Genomic DNA, 17,665 nt, shown 5'->3' on the forward strand with positions numbered 1-17,665 from the left:
TAATTACTTATATACCACTTATATCCTAAGTGGTTTACATTCAGGTACTTTATCATATTTCCCTATCTGTCCCGGTGGGCTCAAACTCTATCTAGTGTACCAGGGAAAATGAGGGGATTAAGTGACTTGCCCAGGGTCAAAAAAGCAGCAAGGGATTTGAACCCACAGCCTCAGGGTTCTAAGGCTGTAGCTTTAACTCCTGCACCACACACTCACAGCTATTTCAAATGATAAAGCAATCATGCTCTTATATGGAGTCCACAGCATGCATTATAATCAAGAAATACTTAAACTAAGACACTAGCAATACTATTTGGCTCACAGATCTCCGAACAAGGCAGAAACTACTGAAGAAGACTGATACAGACTTGACCATTTTAAGCAGGAACTATCATAGTCCATTAACATGACATTAAGTAACTGATGCATAAGAACTTGAACTGAAGTGATGTACAATTCTTCACCTAAAGCAGTAGATACTGAAGTCTGTTGATCAGAACCCATAGATAAGGCCCCCCTCAGATTGAGGACCTGACCAGACCAATTCCATGTCAACCTGTGGATGATCATCAATCCTTTTCTTTTTTGACATAGAAGACTTGATGAAGATAAGAAGCCTCTAAAACCCTGCTGGGAAGAATGTGCTCTTTAAACTAAATAGATCTGATGCAATAATAAAACAAAACCCATTGTAAAAACAGAAGGGCGGGTTCCTGGACTGATCTATTGGGATTAAAGGAGCAAAAATTATCAGGTAAGCCAATTTTTCCTTCCTTAGCATCCCTAATCAGTCCAGAACATGTGGAATGTAGCAAAGCAGTTCACAATAGGGTAGGAGTTTATGCCTGTAACTCCAAATGTTCAACTCAAAGTATAAGGAAACTTTAGGCATTATAAAATAAATTAAAGGAGGAATACTATTTACACCAAGAGATTGCAGCACTGTATATACTGAAAGGCAAAAGTGCAGCAGATTTTGAGAGGTGAAAGGAAAGCACAGAATGAGAGCTAAATGCCAGTGACACTGCAAAGTAGTATGGCTAAGATTGTCAGCCTGAAGCACAGCAGCGAGAGCTAAGCTGAATGCTGAGACTGTACAGCTGATATACAGTGGGCAAATAAGATTGAAGCTAGGAATGATAAAGAAGGGGGTCACGAACAGATCGGTGAAGGTTATCATGCTGCTGTACCAAGCCATGGTGCGCCCTCACCTGGAGTATTGTGTCCAGCACTGGTCGCCGTACTTGAAGGAGGACACGGTACTACTCGAAAGGGAGCAAAGAAGAGCGACTAAAATGGTTAAGGGGCTGGAGGAGTTGCCGTACAGTGAGAGATTGGAGAAACTAGGCCTCTTCTCCCTTGAAAAGAGGAGACTGAGAAGGGACATGATCGAAACATTCAAGATACTGAAGGGAATAGACTTAGTAGATAAAGACAGATTGTTCACCCTCTCCAAGGTAGGGAGAACGAGAGGGCATTCTCTAAAATTAAAAGGGAATCGATTCCGTACAAATGTAAGGAAGTTCTTCTTCACCCAGAGAGTGGTAGAAAACTGGAACGCTCTTTCTGAGGCTGTTGTAGGGGAAAACACCCTCCAGGGATTCAAGACAAAGTTGGACAAGTTCCTGCTAAATTGGAACGTACGCAGGTGAGGCTGGACTCATTTAGAGCACTGGTCTTTGACCTGAGGTCTGCCGCGTGAGCAAACTGCTGGGCAGGATGGACCGCTGATCTGACCCAGCAGCAGCAGCAATTCTTATGTTAGCAACAAAGTAAAGAATATGTTGAAAAAATGAAGATACTGAAAGGTGAAAACAGCTAGTACGGTGAAACACAAGCATATGTGACACTAAAAAGCTGAATTCCATCAGATATTGTGATGCTGAAACACAGGTGATACTGTGAAACAGAAAGACCCTGCCAATATCATACAGGGGTAGTAAAGTAGATACTGTGAAACTCAACCTAAGATACAGAGAATCTGAAGCACCAGCAGCACTAACAAGATGAAGAGCCAATCCTGTAAGGAGAGAGACCCCTGATTCAAGTTAAAAGTTTCAAGTTTATTAATTCTTTTGATTAATCGCTTAATCATAGTTCTAAGCGATGAACAATTTAAAATACATTCAAAGGGAAACAATACAATACAATACAAACTTTGAACAATACAATAAGGTTAAAAATTAACTCATCATATTCATAACATAAGGTAAAAAGGGGTGTTTAATATAGAAAAGCAGAACAAAAAAAGGAAAGGTACACGAGGGAAAGAAATAAAAGCATATTAATAGAATAAAATCAATGACCTGGGTATTAAAAAATTAAATATCAAAGGCATCTTTAAAAAGAAATGTTTTTAAATTACTTTTGAATCTTCCCAGATCCTGCTCCTTTCGTAAATAAATTGGAAGAGCGTTCCAAGTCTGTGGTGCAGTTACTGAAAAAATAAACTGTCATCTTGTGTTTATAATTTTATACTCTATTTATATATTTCTTGTTTTTCAAGCTCAATTTTTAATCTCCTAATCTTATTTTTGCCCCTTCCTTATGTGTGTACCTTTAATGTTTCTTCCATTTGAGACTGAGAAAATTGTAACTTTTTCCCTTTCTTTCCCTAATGTATCTAGTTTGTGAAGTAACTCCTTACAGTTCTAACATTGTATGTCATAAATTTTTGTCTTTCAAAAATTTGTTAAGAAGTTTTGTTGTTAACACTATCTGTTATCATATATGATATTTTAATTGTACATCGCTTAGAAATTATTATAGGCGATTCATCAAATAAAATTGAACTTGAACTTGAAGGGATAGTTAATAAATTTTGTTCATTTGATCTTAAAGCTCTGACTGGATTATATGGAACTAGTCTTTAAGCCCGTTACATTAACGGGTGCTAGAACATATGTGTGTGTGTGTGTCTGTCTTTCTTTCTCTCTCTCTCCTTAGCCGCTTTCTTTCTTTCTGCCTTTCTTTTTCCTTGGCTGTCCATCACCACCCCTTGCCTGCTCCCCCTGTCCATTTTCCCTTCCTTTTACCTCCACTGTGTCCACCACCACCCCTTCACTGCTCTCCTTATGCAGCAGCAGCCCTTGTCCCTTTGTTTTACCTCCCCCCTGTCCAGCAGCACCTCTTTCCTTCTCCCCCTGTCCAACATTAGTCCTCCGTTCCTTTTTCTTAACCTCCCCTGTCCATCAGCATCCCTTTCCTTCTCTCCCTGTCCAGCAGTAGGCATCCTTCCTTTTTTATCCTTCCTCCTCCTTCTTATCCCTATGATACTCTTACCTTGCTCTGCCCCTGATCAGAGGTTCCCGACAGCTGCCCAGTTGCACCCATTGGAAAAGTTCCCACTGCCACATCCCGCACCCCTCCTGACGCGGCTCCCGCTGTCCTTTCTGTCTGTCTCTGTCCCTGGCCCCTTTGCCTGTCTGTCTTTCTGTGTATCTCCCTGACCCTGTGTCTTTCTTCTTTCCTTTCTGTTTCCCTTCCTCCCTCTGTCTGTCTGTCCAAAGCAGCATTCCATCCCCCTCCATTTCCCTCCCCCCACACCAGTTCCCTGTGCACCTGCCCCTGTGTCTTTCTTATTTTCTTTGTATTTCCCTTCCTCTCTCTGTCTGTCTGTCCAAAGCAGCATTCCATCCCCCTCCCCCCCACACCAGTTCCCTGTGCACCTGCCCCTGTGTCTTTCTTATTTTCTTTGTGTTTCCCTTCCTCTCTCTGTCTGTCTGTCCAAAGCAGCATTCCATCCCCCTCCATTTCCCTCCCCCCCCAACCAGTTCCCTGTGCAGCAGCATTAGCGTTTCCTCTACCCCCCCCCCCCTTTCCCTTCCCGTGGTCCGGACTACAAAGGTGGTGATTCCAGCAGCGCTTGCATCAGTCTCCACATGCTGCTTCGGGCCCTTCTACTGCCCTGATTTACTCTGGCACGTCCCTGATGACATCATCAGAGACGCGGCAGAGCAAATCAGGGCAGTAGAAGGGCCCGAAGCAGCGTGTGAAGACTGATGCACACGCTGCTGGAATCGCCATTCGGGCCTGCGGGAAGAGAAGGGGGTGGGCGGCAAAGGAGAATCGGAGATCGGCGGCAGGAGGAACGGAGATCGTCGTCTGGCTGCGGTCCGGCTTGTGGAGGCGATAGGCTGGTGACGTATTAGCGCGCATGCGCACTCCTTCGGCCATAGACCTATAGCGCACAGAACACGCAAATAGGAGTGCGCATGCGCGGCTAGCTCTTTATTATATTAGATTAGGCATTTATATATGAATGCTGGTGTTTTGTTGAGAAGAGATTTGAAGGTAAGCAAGCAAAGTTTGTATGTTATCCGATGGATAACTGGAAGCCAATGTGCATTTTTTAAAAGAGGTGTAACATGATCAAACTTTCTAGAATTGGTAATAAGTTTAATGGAAACATTCTGAGAGAACACACACTACTGCTCCAGAGAGGATAAAGTGGAGCCTATTCTGTGAGGTTAAAGCAGAGCTGAAGAAGCCAGGTAATGTAGATGCTAAGCACAGCTGATTCCATGAAGCTAAAGCTCAACTGATTCTGGGAGTTATCAGCCCTGTAGATTCTATGAAAAGAAAGAAACTCAGCTGATGTTATAAGAGGAAACCTAGCTAATTTTATAAGGCGACACCCAGTTGATTCTGGGAAGATATGCCTATCTGAATCCATGAGGATAAATCCAGCTACTGCCATGAGGATACTAACAGTCAAGCCTTTAATGGTAAGTATAGCCAATTTTATGAGGTGAAGCATAGCTGAACTTGTGAGGTCTCAGTCTATGAAGATAAATGCAGCTGTGGCTGAGATGATAAGCAGCATTTCCCAACTTCTTTAAGCACTCACTCAGCTGCCCCTCACAATCTCTCTTTACTTATCTCCCCCTATGATCCCCCTCCATAAGTTCCCTCCTATCTGTGCCCTTCTCTTCAGCTGCCAACTCCAGACTCTTGTCTTTTCTGCCTTGCTGTGCCGTATGCTTGGGACTAATTGCCCGAACACCTACCATGGGCTCCATCTCTGTCAGTGTTCAAGGCCCTGTTAAAAGCCCACCTCTTTGTGAGTGTGTTCAACTCTTAACTCCTCTCACCTTGGGTTCTGCATCTCCAATCCTATATGTCATGTCTGTCTGTCCAAGTTAGATTGTAAGCTCTTCCAAGCAGGGACTGTCTAGAAATGGCAAAATGTGCGTATGCCTTTCAGCACAATATAAGTGATAGCAGTAAGTACTCTCTATGTCAAAAAAATATAAACAGAGTACCCCCAAGCTCCAAGCAGCAGAGATTTTGAAATGGACATCTTATTGTTCAACAGCTAACTGGACAACATACATAAGAAATACAGGTCGCTAGCACAAAGACCAAGACACAGTTGGCATGATCAGTTACAGTTCATCCTCACATAAACTGTTTGGCTCCATGCTAGGTGGTGTGTTATTCTTCCAAACTGAGTAAAAAATTAACAATGAGACTTAGGCGGGGCCTATTTATAAAAAGATTCTCCACAAAGTTGCCCACGGTGACCAATTCAGTTTCATTTTTTCTCTGGGAAAATGAAACAAGAAATCTGGTCATTATGGGAAGTACTTTTGTTTTTCATAACTAGGCCCCAATGAACCAAGGCACCTTTCTATGCACATGCCAACTGAAAATTAAAAATAGCACATAGTAATAATGACGCAGAAGTAGAAGCTGTCTTAGAACATGCAAGGAATGCAACCACAGCCACTTAAACTGAAATTGTCCTGTTTTAAAACATGGTAAGCATGCATTTGTTTTTACAGCTTTAATGGGAGATCTGGGCTTTTTAGATAAAATAAGAATTCTGAATTTCGTTTAGTGCACTGATTTCCACAACTGTGTCACTTTCCAGACAGAAGTGGTTTCTCATTTTACATTTGAGACCTATTAGATAAGAGAAGTTGGTTTCACATAAGTATATTGAATCAAATGGAAAAGCAAAAGTTCTTTAAGAGACATTTTTGTTAACTTGTGGGTATTTTCCAAACAAGAACAGCCATACTGGGTTAGACCAGTGTTTCTCAAACTGCAGTATGCGTACCCTGGAGGGTACGCGGGCTGGCTGCCACTTAGGATCTCTCCCTGCCTCCCCCACCCACTGAAACCGTAGCCATGCCCAATGTCTCCTTGCCTCCCTGCCTCACCCGATACAGACCCTGCCACCCGACACCCTCCCCCCCCCAATCGACGCCAACACAGCAACAGGGACGAGCCAGGTGCAAGCAGCGACTGCACAAGCGGCTGGCCCACAAGCCTTCCCCCTCGACGTCAATTCTGACGTCGGACAGCCGATTGTTTCATGTCTAGCTCAATATTCATTGTATGAAACCACCTACTTGTGAGAACTGGATATCTTGTTTGTCCTGAGAAAAATGTAGGAATTAAGGTTCTTAAGAGTTTATAGGAAAAAAAATCCACTGTTTCCCATTTTTCTTAGACAAAAAAAAAAAGATGATACTATACTATTTGCCCTGTAAGGATGAACTTAGAGGGCTGATACAGAACACAAAACTGTATACAGATGTTCTGTTAATTCAAAGTACATTGGCTTACTCTGATTTTGTGAGCCATAGCACAAAACTTGCTTACATTTACATACAGCTGCTCTGTCCATGATCCAGATTAGGGAGGAGCAGAATTCACAGTAGGTAGGGATACTGTACTGGGTTGATTTAAAGATATGTCCATTATGTTCTTCAACCTGAAAAAAAAACCAAAAACAAATAAGGAGTGGGATGAAATGGAATGTTATATTCTCCAAAATATATCAAGGAAGGTAAAAACATTAATTGATAAATATCATCAGCTCATATTTAAGAGAACATGGTCAGAAGACAGAGTATTAAAGAGTAGAAGAAGACTTGCAAAGAATGTGAAGAAGCGGCTTTATGGTTAAAGAAGCTCGGCTTTAATTCTTTTTTTCTGCCACTGATATTCTTTATGACCTCTGACAAGTTACTTCGGGCTCATTTTCAAAGCCTCCAAATCTCTCATTGCCCCAGGTATCCACTTAGGGGGCGAGTTAATTATGCACACATCTATAATAATAAAATGCTAGCCCGTGCATGCGCACTTGCGACGCGTGTTCCCTGATCCCTGTTCTGTCGCGCTGTGCCAGCTTAATGCGCATGTGCACATACTACGTCACCAGACACGCGTCGCAAGTGCGGGACCGCAGCCAGCCAACGTTCGCCTCCACAGCGGAAGGACTGGACCCCAGCGCTGGACATCCTGCTCTCCTGTCCAGCTGATACTTTCTTCGCGGGCCCCAATCCAAACGCCGATTCAAGCAGCGTGTGCAGCACTCTCCACACGCTGCTTCGGGGCCTTCTACTGCCCTGATTTGCTCTGCCGCGTCTCTGATGATGTCATCAGGGACATGCCAGAGTAAATTAGGGCAGTACACGGCCCCGAAGCAGTGTGTGGAGAGTGCTGCACACGAAAAGTCACCGTGCCTCAGAGCGGCCTGCGAGGTTCCTTACAGCCGGTAGGCTGTTTTAAAGAAAAGGAACCGCATGCTGGACAGGGGGAGTAGGGAAGAGGGTCGGGGGAGAAAGTAAGGAGTGCTTCTGGACAGGGGGAGCAGGGAAGAGGGTCAGGGGGAGAAAGTAAAGAGTGCTGCTGGACAGGGAGAGCAGAGAAGAGGAACAGAGGAGCAGGTAAGAAGTGCTGCTGGACAGGGGGAGCAGGGAAGAGAAACAGAGGAGCAGGTAAGAAGTGCTGCTGGACAGGGGGAGCAGGGAAGAGGGACTGGGGAGCAGGGAAGAATTGCTGCTGGACAGGGGAAGCAGGGAAGAAGGACAGGGGGAGCAGGTAAGAGGGTTGGGGGAGAAAGTAAGGAGTGCTGCTGGACAGGGGGAGCAGGGAAGAGGAACAGAGGAGCAGGTATGAAGTGCTGCTGGACAGGGGGAGCAGGGAAAAGGGACTGGGGAGCAGGGAAGAAGTGCTGCTGGACAGGGGGAGCAGGTAAGGAGTGCTGCTGGACAGGGGGAGGTAAAAGGAAGGGAGAAGGCCTACTGCTGGACAGGTGGAACAGGCAAGGGGTGATGGTGGACAGCCGAGTAAAGAGAGAGACAGAAAGCGGCCAAGGAGAGAGAGAAAGAAAGAAAGACACACACATCTATTCTAGCACCTGGCTAAAGAGAGAAAAAGAAATAAAACCACACACACACACATATATATTCTAGCACCCGTTAATGTAACGGGCTATAAAACTAGTATAGTTATATTATAGGTTCAATCAATATTTATGAATATAATACATGTATGATATTTTTGATTACAATATTTGTGAAAAGGGTGGGTGGGGGAAGGAGTTAATTTATGTATTTAAGATGATCTGAAGAAAGAATTTCAAGTGATGTAAGATGAAAAAATGAATAAAGAATTGGAAAAAAAAAAGAAAATGCCACTCTAAATTTAATAAGAATTGGCTGAGTTCTGTGGAAGATACAACAAAAAACATTTTGGTGTGTAGTGTTTTTCAGTTCAATGTACAGTCATGTGAAAAAATTAGGATACCCCATGAAATAATCAGTTCTTTCTTAAGAAATGTTCACATATCGATTTCCAATCTTTTTTTTTATTATTTATCTCTGGGAAAAAGTGATGTAATTGCAGTAAACAACAACAATTTTCCTTAATTTACTCATGAAACAAAAGATAGCCACAAAAATGTGTATTCTAATTGAGGAATAAATTAGGACACCCCCACATATCCTCCCACTTAAAGTGGCTCAAATCACATATAGGTGTATCACATCAGGTGCACATGATTAGAACATAGTTACTCAGCATTTTGAAGGAGGTTTGCCCTACTTAAACCTCAGACATTTAGTTTGGTGTGCTCATGACTGCTGCAGTGAGAGTGAACACCATGGTGAGATCAAAAAAGCTGTCTTGAGGCCTTCAGAAAGAAGATTATAGCAGATTATAAGTCTGGTAAGGGATTTTAAAGATCTCAAAAGAATTTGACATTAGCCATTCCACGGTCTGGAAAATAGTGTACAAGTGGAGGGCTTTCCAAACAACTGCCCAGCCGTCCAAGCAAGTTGACCCCCAGAGCAGACTGCAAGATGCTAAAAGAAGGCTCTAAAACCCTTAAAATGTCATCATGGGACCAACAGTAGGCTCTTGCTACTGTTGATATGAAAGTACATGCCTCTACAATCAGAGAGACTGCATAAATTGAACTTGCATGGAAGGTGTACAAGGAGGAAACCTTTACTTTTTAAGAGAAACATCAAGGCCAGACTGAAGTTTGCCAGAGAGAACATAGACAAACACCAGGACTTCTGGAATAGTGTTCTATGGACAGATGAGTTTAAAATTGAATTATCTCGACATTAGAAAACAGGACATGTTTGGCGTACACCAAATACAGCATTCCAGGAAAAGAACCTCATACCAACTGTGAAGCATGGAGGTGGAAGTGTTATGGATTGGGGATGCTTTGCTGCAGGACCTGGCTAACTCACTATCATACAATGCACCATGAATTCTACCTTGTATCAGAGGGTGCTTGAGGAACATGCGAGACCATCTGTAAGAAAATTAAAGCTGAAGCGGAACTGGACCCTGCAACACAACAATGACCCAAAACATACCAGTAAATTCACCAAGGACTGGCTGAAAACTAAGAAATGGAGAGTCCTGGAGTGGCTGAGTCAAAGCCCTGATCTTAATTCCATTGAGATGCTGTGGGGTGATTTGAAACAGGCTGTACATGCAAAAAACCCTTCAAACATATCACAGATTAAAGAATTCTGCATTTGAGAGTGGGCAAAACTTTCCTCAGACTGATATCAGAGACTGGTAGATGGCTACAAGAAGCATCTCACTGTAATTATTTCAGCCAAAAGAGGTAACACTAGCTATTAGGGTGTCCTAATTTATTCTTCAGTTAGGATACACATTTTTGTGGCTATCTTTTGTTTCATGAGTAAATCAAGGAAAATGTTAGTTTTTTTACCTACAATTACATCACTTTCTTTTCCAGCGATAAATTAAAAAATAGATTTGACATCGATATGTGAACATTTTTTTAAAAAATAACTGAATATTTCATGGGATGTCCTAATTTTTTCACATGACTGTATATTGCACTGTACAAAGGACGTTTTATGTGATTTATCGTGTGCTTAAAATTTTTTAATCACAATTAATCATGTAATGAAAACTTTAAATCGATATACAGCCCTCGTATATATACCAAGTTAAAATCATACTAGATCTGCTCAACACTCCACTGTAGAAAGCATGCATGTAGGGAAATAGGATAGTGTGTACTTGGTGCCCACCAGATGGGAGTCTGTTGTTAGGATGATTTTGTGATCAAGTTTTATAAAAAATTGATTTAAACACTTATCAGTATTTCTAAGTGACGTACAAATAAAAAAAGGGAACACAGTAATGTAGATATTCAGTCTCACAATTAACTAATCGAAAACATTAGGATAAAGGGAGGAAGTATAGTTCTTAATAGGACAGGACACAGAACTCTGAAAACTATTTCTCCTAGAGCAAAGCTGAGTTGAAATTGCATGGCAGAAAGAGGCCACTGTTATTTCTATGGTTCATTCTTTAGAAAGCATGTTATTTTTATTGCATAGGATTTTCTGGACCTCAGTTCGGTTAAATAGAATAGATAATTCTAAATCTAATAGATGTTGGCATTGTCATATTGATATAGGGACTTTGGATCATCTGATATATTTTTGTCCATTGATACTTAGTTTTTGGAAGTCAATTTGGGGACAAATTAATCTTATTCTTGAAGCATCTATCCCCTTGACATATGAGGCAATAATATGTGGAACGATTCTCCATGTTAAACCCACTTTAGATAAAAATAAGTCGCCTTTTAAGGGTTTTGACAGGAATAGGGGTTCAAATGATTACATACAATTGGAAAAATCATGATAGGATTAATTTCAATTTTTGGTGGGCAACTGTGTATACAACGTATAAATATGAAAGGATAATGGCAAAACGTTTAGGTACTGGCAAGTCCTTTAATGAGGTATGGGGTCCATTGACTAATTTTATTACATTATAATTAAAATTATGATTCTCTCTCTCTCTTTTTTTCTTCGTTAGATTCCTTTACACATCCAGGGAGGGTGGGGGGGGGGGTGGAATATTTATTTGGAAGAGTAAAATTAATTCTTTTTTATTATATTGATAGTATAATATATAATTTTATTGTTTATAATTAGGATAAGGGGATAAAATTTTTTTAATGTAATAATTGTGATGATTACAATGTATTTTCATACAGTTTTTTCTGATTCTTCAATTGGATACATTATAAAGTTTGAAATGCCACTAAAAATTTACAAAAAAAAAAAAAAAAGCATGTTGAGCTTTAGAAAGAGGAGAAAGGAACTAAAAGCAGATTTGTGCAAGGGCCCATTAGGAGACAGACATTTATTTCAGCAAGTAGTGGCTGAGGCACAGAGAGTTAGGGAAGAGTGAGGAAAGACTCTGGGCACTAAGCTTTTTCACACTGATCTGATCTAATGGTCTAACCCTGACAAGTGTCTGCTGATATACTCTCTTGAACCCAACTCTGTTTAGTTTGTATCTAACCATGCTTACCTTTCTATAAAGTTTGGTGGGTTCCATATATGCTCTCCAGTTTTAGATTACACATCAAGATATACATTTCTATTGAGCAGTGGAATTATATGTTAGAATTTGGAACTGTACAGAATCAAGATATCAACTTACAACATCTGTTTCTTTTTTTCTTCTCTTTTTCCTTTCAGTTTTTGGTACCTAACAGGAAAAGATGTCAAAATCAGCTTGTACCGATATTAAATTATTTGCTGCATGTTTTCTACATGTTAGATCTATCATATTGGAGATTATATTTTACATACTGTCTGGCTATCTGTATTAGATCCCATGGAGTAAATTTTCCAAGGCTTAGATACCTTTTATATGGGTAAAAATGCACACAACCATCTAAATCAGCCAAACTTGGGTGAATGGAAATTTGACATCCTGAAAATACAAGCATACATTTTGACTACATTTAAAAGGTGCTTTCAGAGGGGTGTTTTAGAGGCATGTTTGGAAACTATCCCTCCCAATATTCAGTCCACAATGGTCAATGGTATTCAAGCTCCTGACCACAATAGTCTGAATATATCTTGGATATTCTATTCAAAAAAACTATACAACTTTCCAACCGACCCTAACAAGTAGCCAACCCTAAACTCTTCTTCCCTACCAGTATTCCTTAGTTTTCCTTCCTTCCCCTTCTTCTCCCCTCTGCCTCCTTTATTAAACCTTCCCTAAACAGCAATCCCCCTGCATCTATTATGTAAACGTCCCCTAAAATGAAATGCCTGTATCTACTGTGTAAACTTCCCTCCCAGCTTTCTTATACTATATCCCGCTTAGAACTGTAAGCATCCCTAAATTGTAACTTCCTGGAAATGTCCAGCTGTCTTATATTGTAATCCGCTTAGAACTGCAAGGTAAAGGCAGAATATAAGTCACTAATTTAATGTAATGTAAATGCCAGGCAATGTCCGGGCACTGCCAGTCAATATCTGAGTCAGCTGTCGACCCAGAAGTTATGCAGGCACTGGCTGATATTAAAGCCGGCATCTGCATAGCTAAGTGGGCAAATATAAGGCTACCTTTTGTGTAGTATTATCTGCCCACTTAGATATATGAGCACTGGCACTGAATATGGCTGGTTCCCACATAGCCACCAGCCTGTCCCTGACTTTGATTACAAACCTATATGGAATAAATTACACAGGGCTACGATGGATAGAGGGGATATTCAGCAGCAATATGCAAGTACTGTAAATGTCACTAAATATTTGGAGACAGTTCATCCCTATGTACTTGCATATATTTCATGTCCCATGATGTTGGCATTCTGCTACCTTTGCCATCATTTTGAAATATGCAAGACTAGATACATACTTTTCACCATGCAACATGCCAATATGCACACACAACATAAGTGTCTTGCCTTTGAAAATCACCTCATTTTATCTGTACATAACTACACAAGTATACCAGAAAGGAAGGGTTAGGACAGCTGCTGTAGTTGATGATTTGATCATTAGGTATGTAGATAGATGGGTGGCTGGTGAGTGTGAGGATTGCCTGGTCATTTGCCTGCCTGGTTCGAAGGTGGCAGACCTCAAGCATCACTTAGATAGGATTTTAGATAGTGCTGGAGAGGAGCTGGCTGTCTTGGTACATGTAGGTATTGATGACATAGGAAAATGTGGGAGGGAGGTTCTGGAAGCCAAATTTAGGATCTTAAGATAGAAAGCTGAAATCCAGATCCTCTAGGGTAGCATTTCAGAAATGTTCCCAGTTCCATGCGCAGGACCCAAGAGGCAGGCAGAGTCCAATGCATGGTTGAGACAATGGTGCAGGGATGAGGGATTTAGATTTGTTAGGAACTGGGATACCTTCTGGGAAAGGGGGAGCTTGTTCCAAAAGGATGGACTCCACCTTAACTGGAATGGAACCAGGCTGCTGGCTTTAATGTTTAAAAAGGAGATAGAGCAGCTTTGAAACTGAGATGCGGGGGAAAGTTGACAGTCATCCAGGAGTGGATGGTTCGGTGTGAAGTATCCATGAAGGATACTACTGAAACAGGATATTTAGGGAGTTCCAGTAGAGTGGTTTCAATAATAGTGAAAGAAAGCAAAGATAAGAGGCAGGCAGAGTAAAAGACTCAAATTTTCCCCGTCTTCTCAGCAGCCTGTAGTTACAAAGAAAAAACACAATTTGAAGTGTCTGTATACAAATGCTAGAAAACTAAAAAATAAAATAGGAGAGTTAGAATATATAGCACTGAATGATGAGGTAGATATAATAGGCATCTCAGAGGCCTGGTGGAAGGAGGACAATCAATGAGACACTCTTATTATCTGGGTACAAATTATATCACAGTGATAGAGTAGATCAAATTGGAGGGGGGGGCGTTGTGCTAAATGCTAAAGAGGGAGTTGAATCAAATCAAATAAACATTCTGGTAGAGTGTCAAAAGTAGCAAGAGATTAGAGTTGCTTTCTAGGTGGAAATAGCTGGGTTTATATGAGCATTGTAGCGCTGCTGATTGAGGTCGCACATGATGAAAAATAGCCGATCACAAAAACACACTTTCACAAAAACTGCTGTAGATCGGAGATGAAAACAGATATCATCAACAAATGGAAAAAAGAAGGTTATTTGTGAGGTTCAAGCTACTCAAAACCGCCTAGCGCATCTCAAAAGAACTTCCCGTTGATGTGCAATTCAAACTGCCCTGGAACTTTTTGAACAGACTTCGTATATAAGATATGGTGCATTAATATTGCTCTTCATAACATTTGACAACTGTTTCCACTGAATATACAGAAAATATTAACTCATTCTTTAAGTTCTTCTAACATTAAAGTGTTATTTTGATGCAGTAAATTAACTACAGTATAATCTATTCACATTAAATATTGTGCACTTACCTTTCCAGAAGTGTATTCCAGTGGTTTATACTCTGTCATGAACTCATCCAAGAAGACTTTGAAGGTATTGACCCAGACTTTGACAGGTGACTCACTCCAGTCCCTCTGTTCTAGCCTCATGGTCTTTTCTAAAATCTGCTCAAACAATGCATGCAGGTCTTTATAACGAATGCTTTTCCCATCATCCATCTGTGAGACAAAGAAAATTTGGAGGGGGCAGGGAGGAAAGGAAGATGTAACAAACTATACCAAAGTTGTAGAGAGGATAGCGCTGAAAATAAAACAAAACCACATGCTGAGTGGCTGATGATCTAATCACATAGGAATAATTTCATCTTTTCCTGGTCTATATTATGAACAATTTAACTGGCCAGAAATGGCTGCTGACTGGTTAAAGCACTTGTTTGGGGCTATCCAATAATTTTCAGCTGCACTAAACTGGTTATTGCTGCTAAAAATTAGTAGTTAGCGCCCAAGCGAAAGTCAGCTATTTTGGAGGGGGGGGGGAGGGGGTGGGAGGCGGAGTCAGAACTTGGCTGACTAAGTGCCAATAAACAGCACTTAACTGGCCAAGGTAATCACATAAAACACAATCCTATTTTTATGGGGGTAACCTGTGGTCGCTTAAGTTCTGAATATCGACTTAAGTGGCCATGCACAAATAAACCTCTTGCTCAACCATAGGACAGAACAAGCCATTAAATCTCAACAATATAACCTTTATAAATGGGGTAATAAAACCGGGAGGTTACTGGCACGATTGATGCGTCCTCATAAAACCTCCCACTTGATTACTAACATAAAAGGAAGAGACGGGCACAGTCACATAGCCCATAATGCTATACTGTGTTGTTCATCAGTTTGTATCTTTCTATCAGGCTCTTTACGGTGCAGGCATAGAAGACTTGGAGGCCAGAGATACATTTTTTCATGACTTGCTCCTACCCCAACTGACCCCTGAGCAATCCCAACTACTTAATAGCTTGATCACATCTCTGGTAATATAACAGCCATCCAAAAATTAAGTTTGGCAAAAACTCCTGCAAGCTTGTATTGTGAATCCGTTGAAAGATTTATTTAGCAGCCGTTTAGATCGGCCCACTGGTGGCCCTGCCCCCAACAGTGCACATGTGGTGATTTTACCTAAACCCGGCAGAGTGCCCCAACCAACTGGTTTCCTATCAACCAATCTCTCTTTTGAATCAAGACAATAAACTGCTGGCTAATATTCTAGACGCCTGCTTGAAACACTTTTTGCCATTTCTTATACATTCGGATCAGGTGGTATTTGTCCCAGGACGTCATGCCTCCATGAACTTATTGAAGGTTCTTTCTGTCTTACAGACCCCATTGAATCTGGGGTACAGGTCTCTGATAGCATGTCTAGATGTGGAGAATGCATTTGACATGGTCTCTTTGAACCATCCTTTCACACTGCAGCGGGGCACGAGACAGGGGTGTCCACTCTCTCCATTATTATTTTTATTATAATTGGAACTTTTGGCTATCAAGCTACGAATAGACACCTTGATTCAAGGGATTCAGATAGGGTCTTAGGAGTTTCGAATCAGCCTGTTCGCAGACAACATGCTTTTTTTGTATGTCAAGCATGCGGATCATAATATGCTGAAGATCATGGCTCTTATCGATACTTATGGTAGTTACGCATTAATTATGAGAAGACAGAGGCCCCCCTACCCCCACCATCAACATTTATGGGTAGGGCTTGTTTGAGATCAGTTTAAATAGCTTGGCATTATCTCGAGCCTCAATCCAAAAACTGTATACCAAAAGAATGTTAAGGATATTATAGAAAAAAAATCAGACAGCTTTGTCATAGATGGCGTGACCTTCCTCTCTCATTGATGGGACGGATTGCATTGGTGAAGATGGTAATGATCCCTAAACTGCTTTATCCGCTGCAAACATTACCACTGTGGGTATCCAGGCAAGATGCCTTCACCTTCCGTTTTATTATTTGATCTTTCATGTGATGGGCTAAGAGAGCTCGCATTATCTATGACTGTCTTACTATGCCAAAATCCTGGGGAAGACTGGGCCTTCTGGACCTCAGATTATATAATGTTGCAGACTTGCTACACTGGATTTTTGAGGAATTGACGGGCACTCCTACATACTCACCAGAGAACCTACAACAAGATTGCTTAGTTCTTTCTTCCCTCTTGGCTTATATACATGGATAGGGTATCGCTACAGTTCCTTTTTTCTTATAACCCTTGCAACAAGCCTGGAAATGGTGGAGACTGCTTGAATCTAAATGTGCTAAAGTATCTCTTTTCTTACCTCTCCTTCATAATTCTGCATTTCCCTCTGGTTTTTCTGATGGTTCCTTCAAGGGCTAGGACACAGCAAGTCTGGACTTGCTCTTGAACTTTGGAGGTGGACAGTTTCCCTCCTTTCAACAGTTACAGCACCATTGGTGCCTTCCTGCCACGCAATTCTTTCGATATCTACAAGTACGTCATTATCATTTTAAATTGCACGCGTCCTGTGGAGTGAATTTGGAGACTGGTTCAGCTTAAGTGACGTAGTCCAAAGGAGTTTTGTAAGGGGACCAGCTTTCCTTTTGGTGTAAAATAGGTAAGGAGTGCCATAGAGATCAATATCTTAAATGCTTGGCCGTGGAATGGTCAGCTGAGCTGGAGTTACCTGTTGCAACTATGGATCTTTGCATGCAATGTCAGGGTATCTACTGCTATGTCAAGACTGCCTCCTTGCAGGAAACTCAGTTTAAACTTCTTCAATGCTCCTATCTTACCAGAGAGTGGGGGGTTAAGATGGGACTATGGACTTCTGACACATACCTCCGCTATCAAAATCACAAAAGCACTTTCTTACAGTCCTTTTTGGAGTGTGTCCATTTAACACTCTGGACCAAGGTTTTCACAATAATTCCATGTTTATTAAGAATTTGATATACCACTTTATCATATATTTCAAGGTGGTTATACGATAAAAACAAGGGTAATACAAATAGATAGCCAAAACCCCCCCAAAAAAAATCTAAAATAAAAGGACAACAAACAGGACACCAAGACAAGATAATCCTGCATTTCCCCCTCGAGACTCGACAAATAGGTACAAAAGGAAATAGGGCTAACTACAATATAATTTTAAAGAAAAAGAGAACAGGAAAA

General features: G+C 41.2%; 1 protein-coding gene across 5 annotated transcripts in view; it reads right to left on the minus strand.

Moving 5' to 3' along the window:
* The window catches only part of MYO9A (myosin IXA), a 517,771-nt gene that overhangs the window by 83,386 nt on the left and 416,720 nt on the right, over positions 1-17,665 (minus strand). For all 5 annotated transcript variants that reach the window (XM_033919771.1, XM_033919772.1, XM_033919768.1 and 2 more), the window contains 3 exons: positions 14,508-14,696; positions 11,755-11,802; positions 6,613-6,724 (listed from right to left, as the gene is read on the minus strand). In XM_033919771.1, coding sequence (XP_033775662.1) covers positions 6,613-6,724; positions 11,755-11,802; positions 14,508-14,696 — 349 coding nt within the window. The remainder of the gene's footprint in view (positions 1-6,612; positions 6,725-11,754; positions 11,803-14,507; positions 14,697-17,665) is intronic.

The sequence above is a fragment of the Geotrypetes seraphini genome, chromosome 14, assembly GCF_902459505.1.
Source record: "Geotrypetes seraphini chromosome 14, aGeoSer1.1, whole genome shotgun sequence".
Taxonomy (NCBI): domain Eukaryota; kingdom Metazoa; phylum Chordata; class Amphibia; order Gymnophiona; family Dermophiidae; genus Geotrypetes; species Geotrypetes seraphini.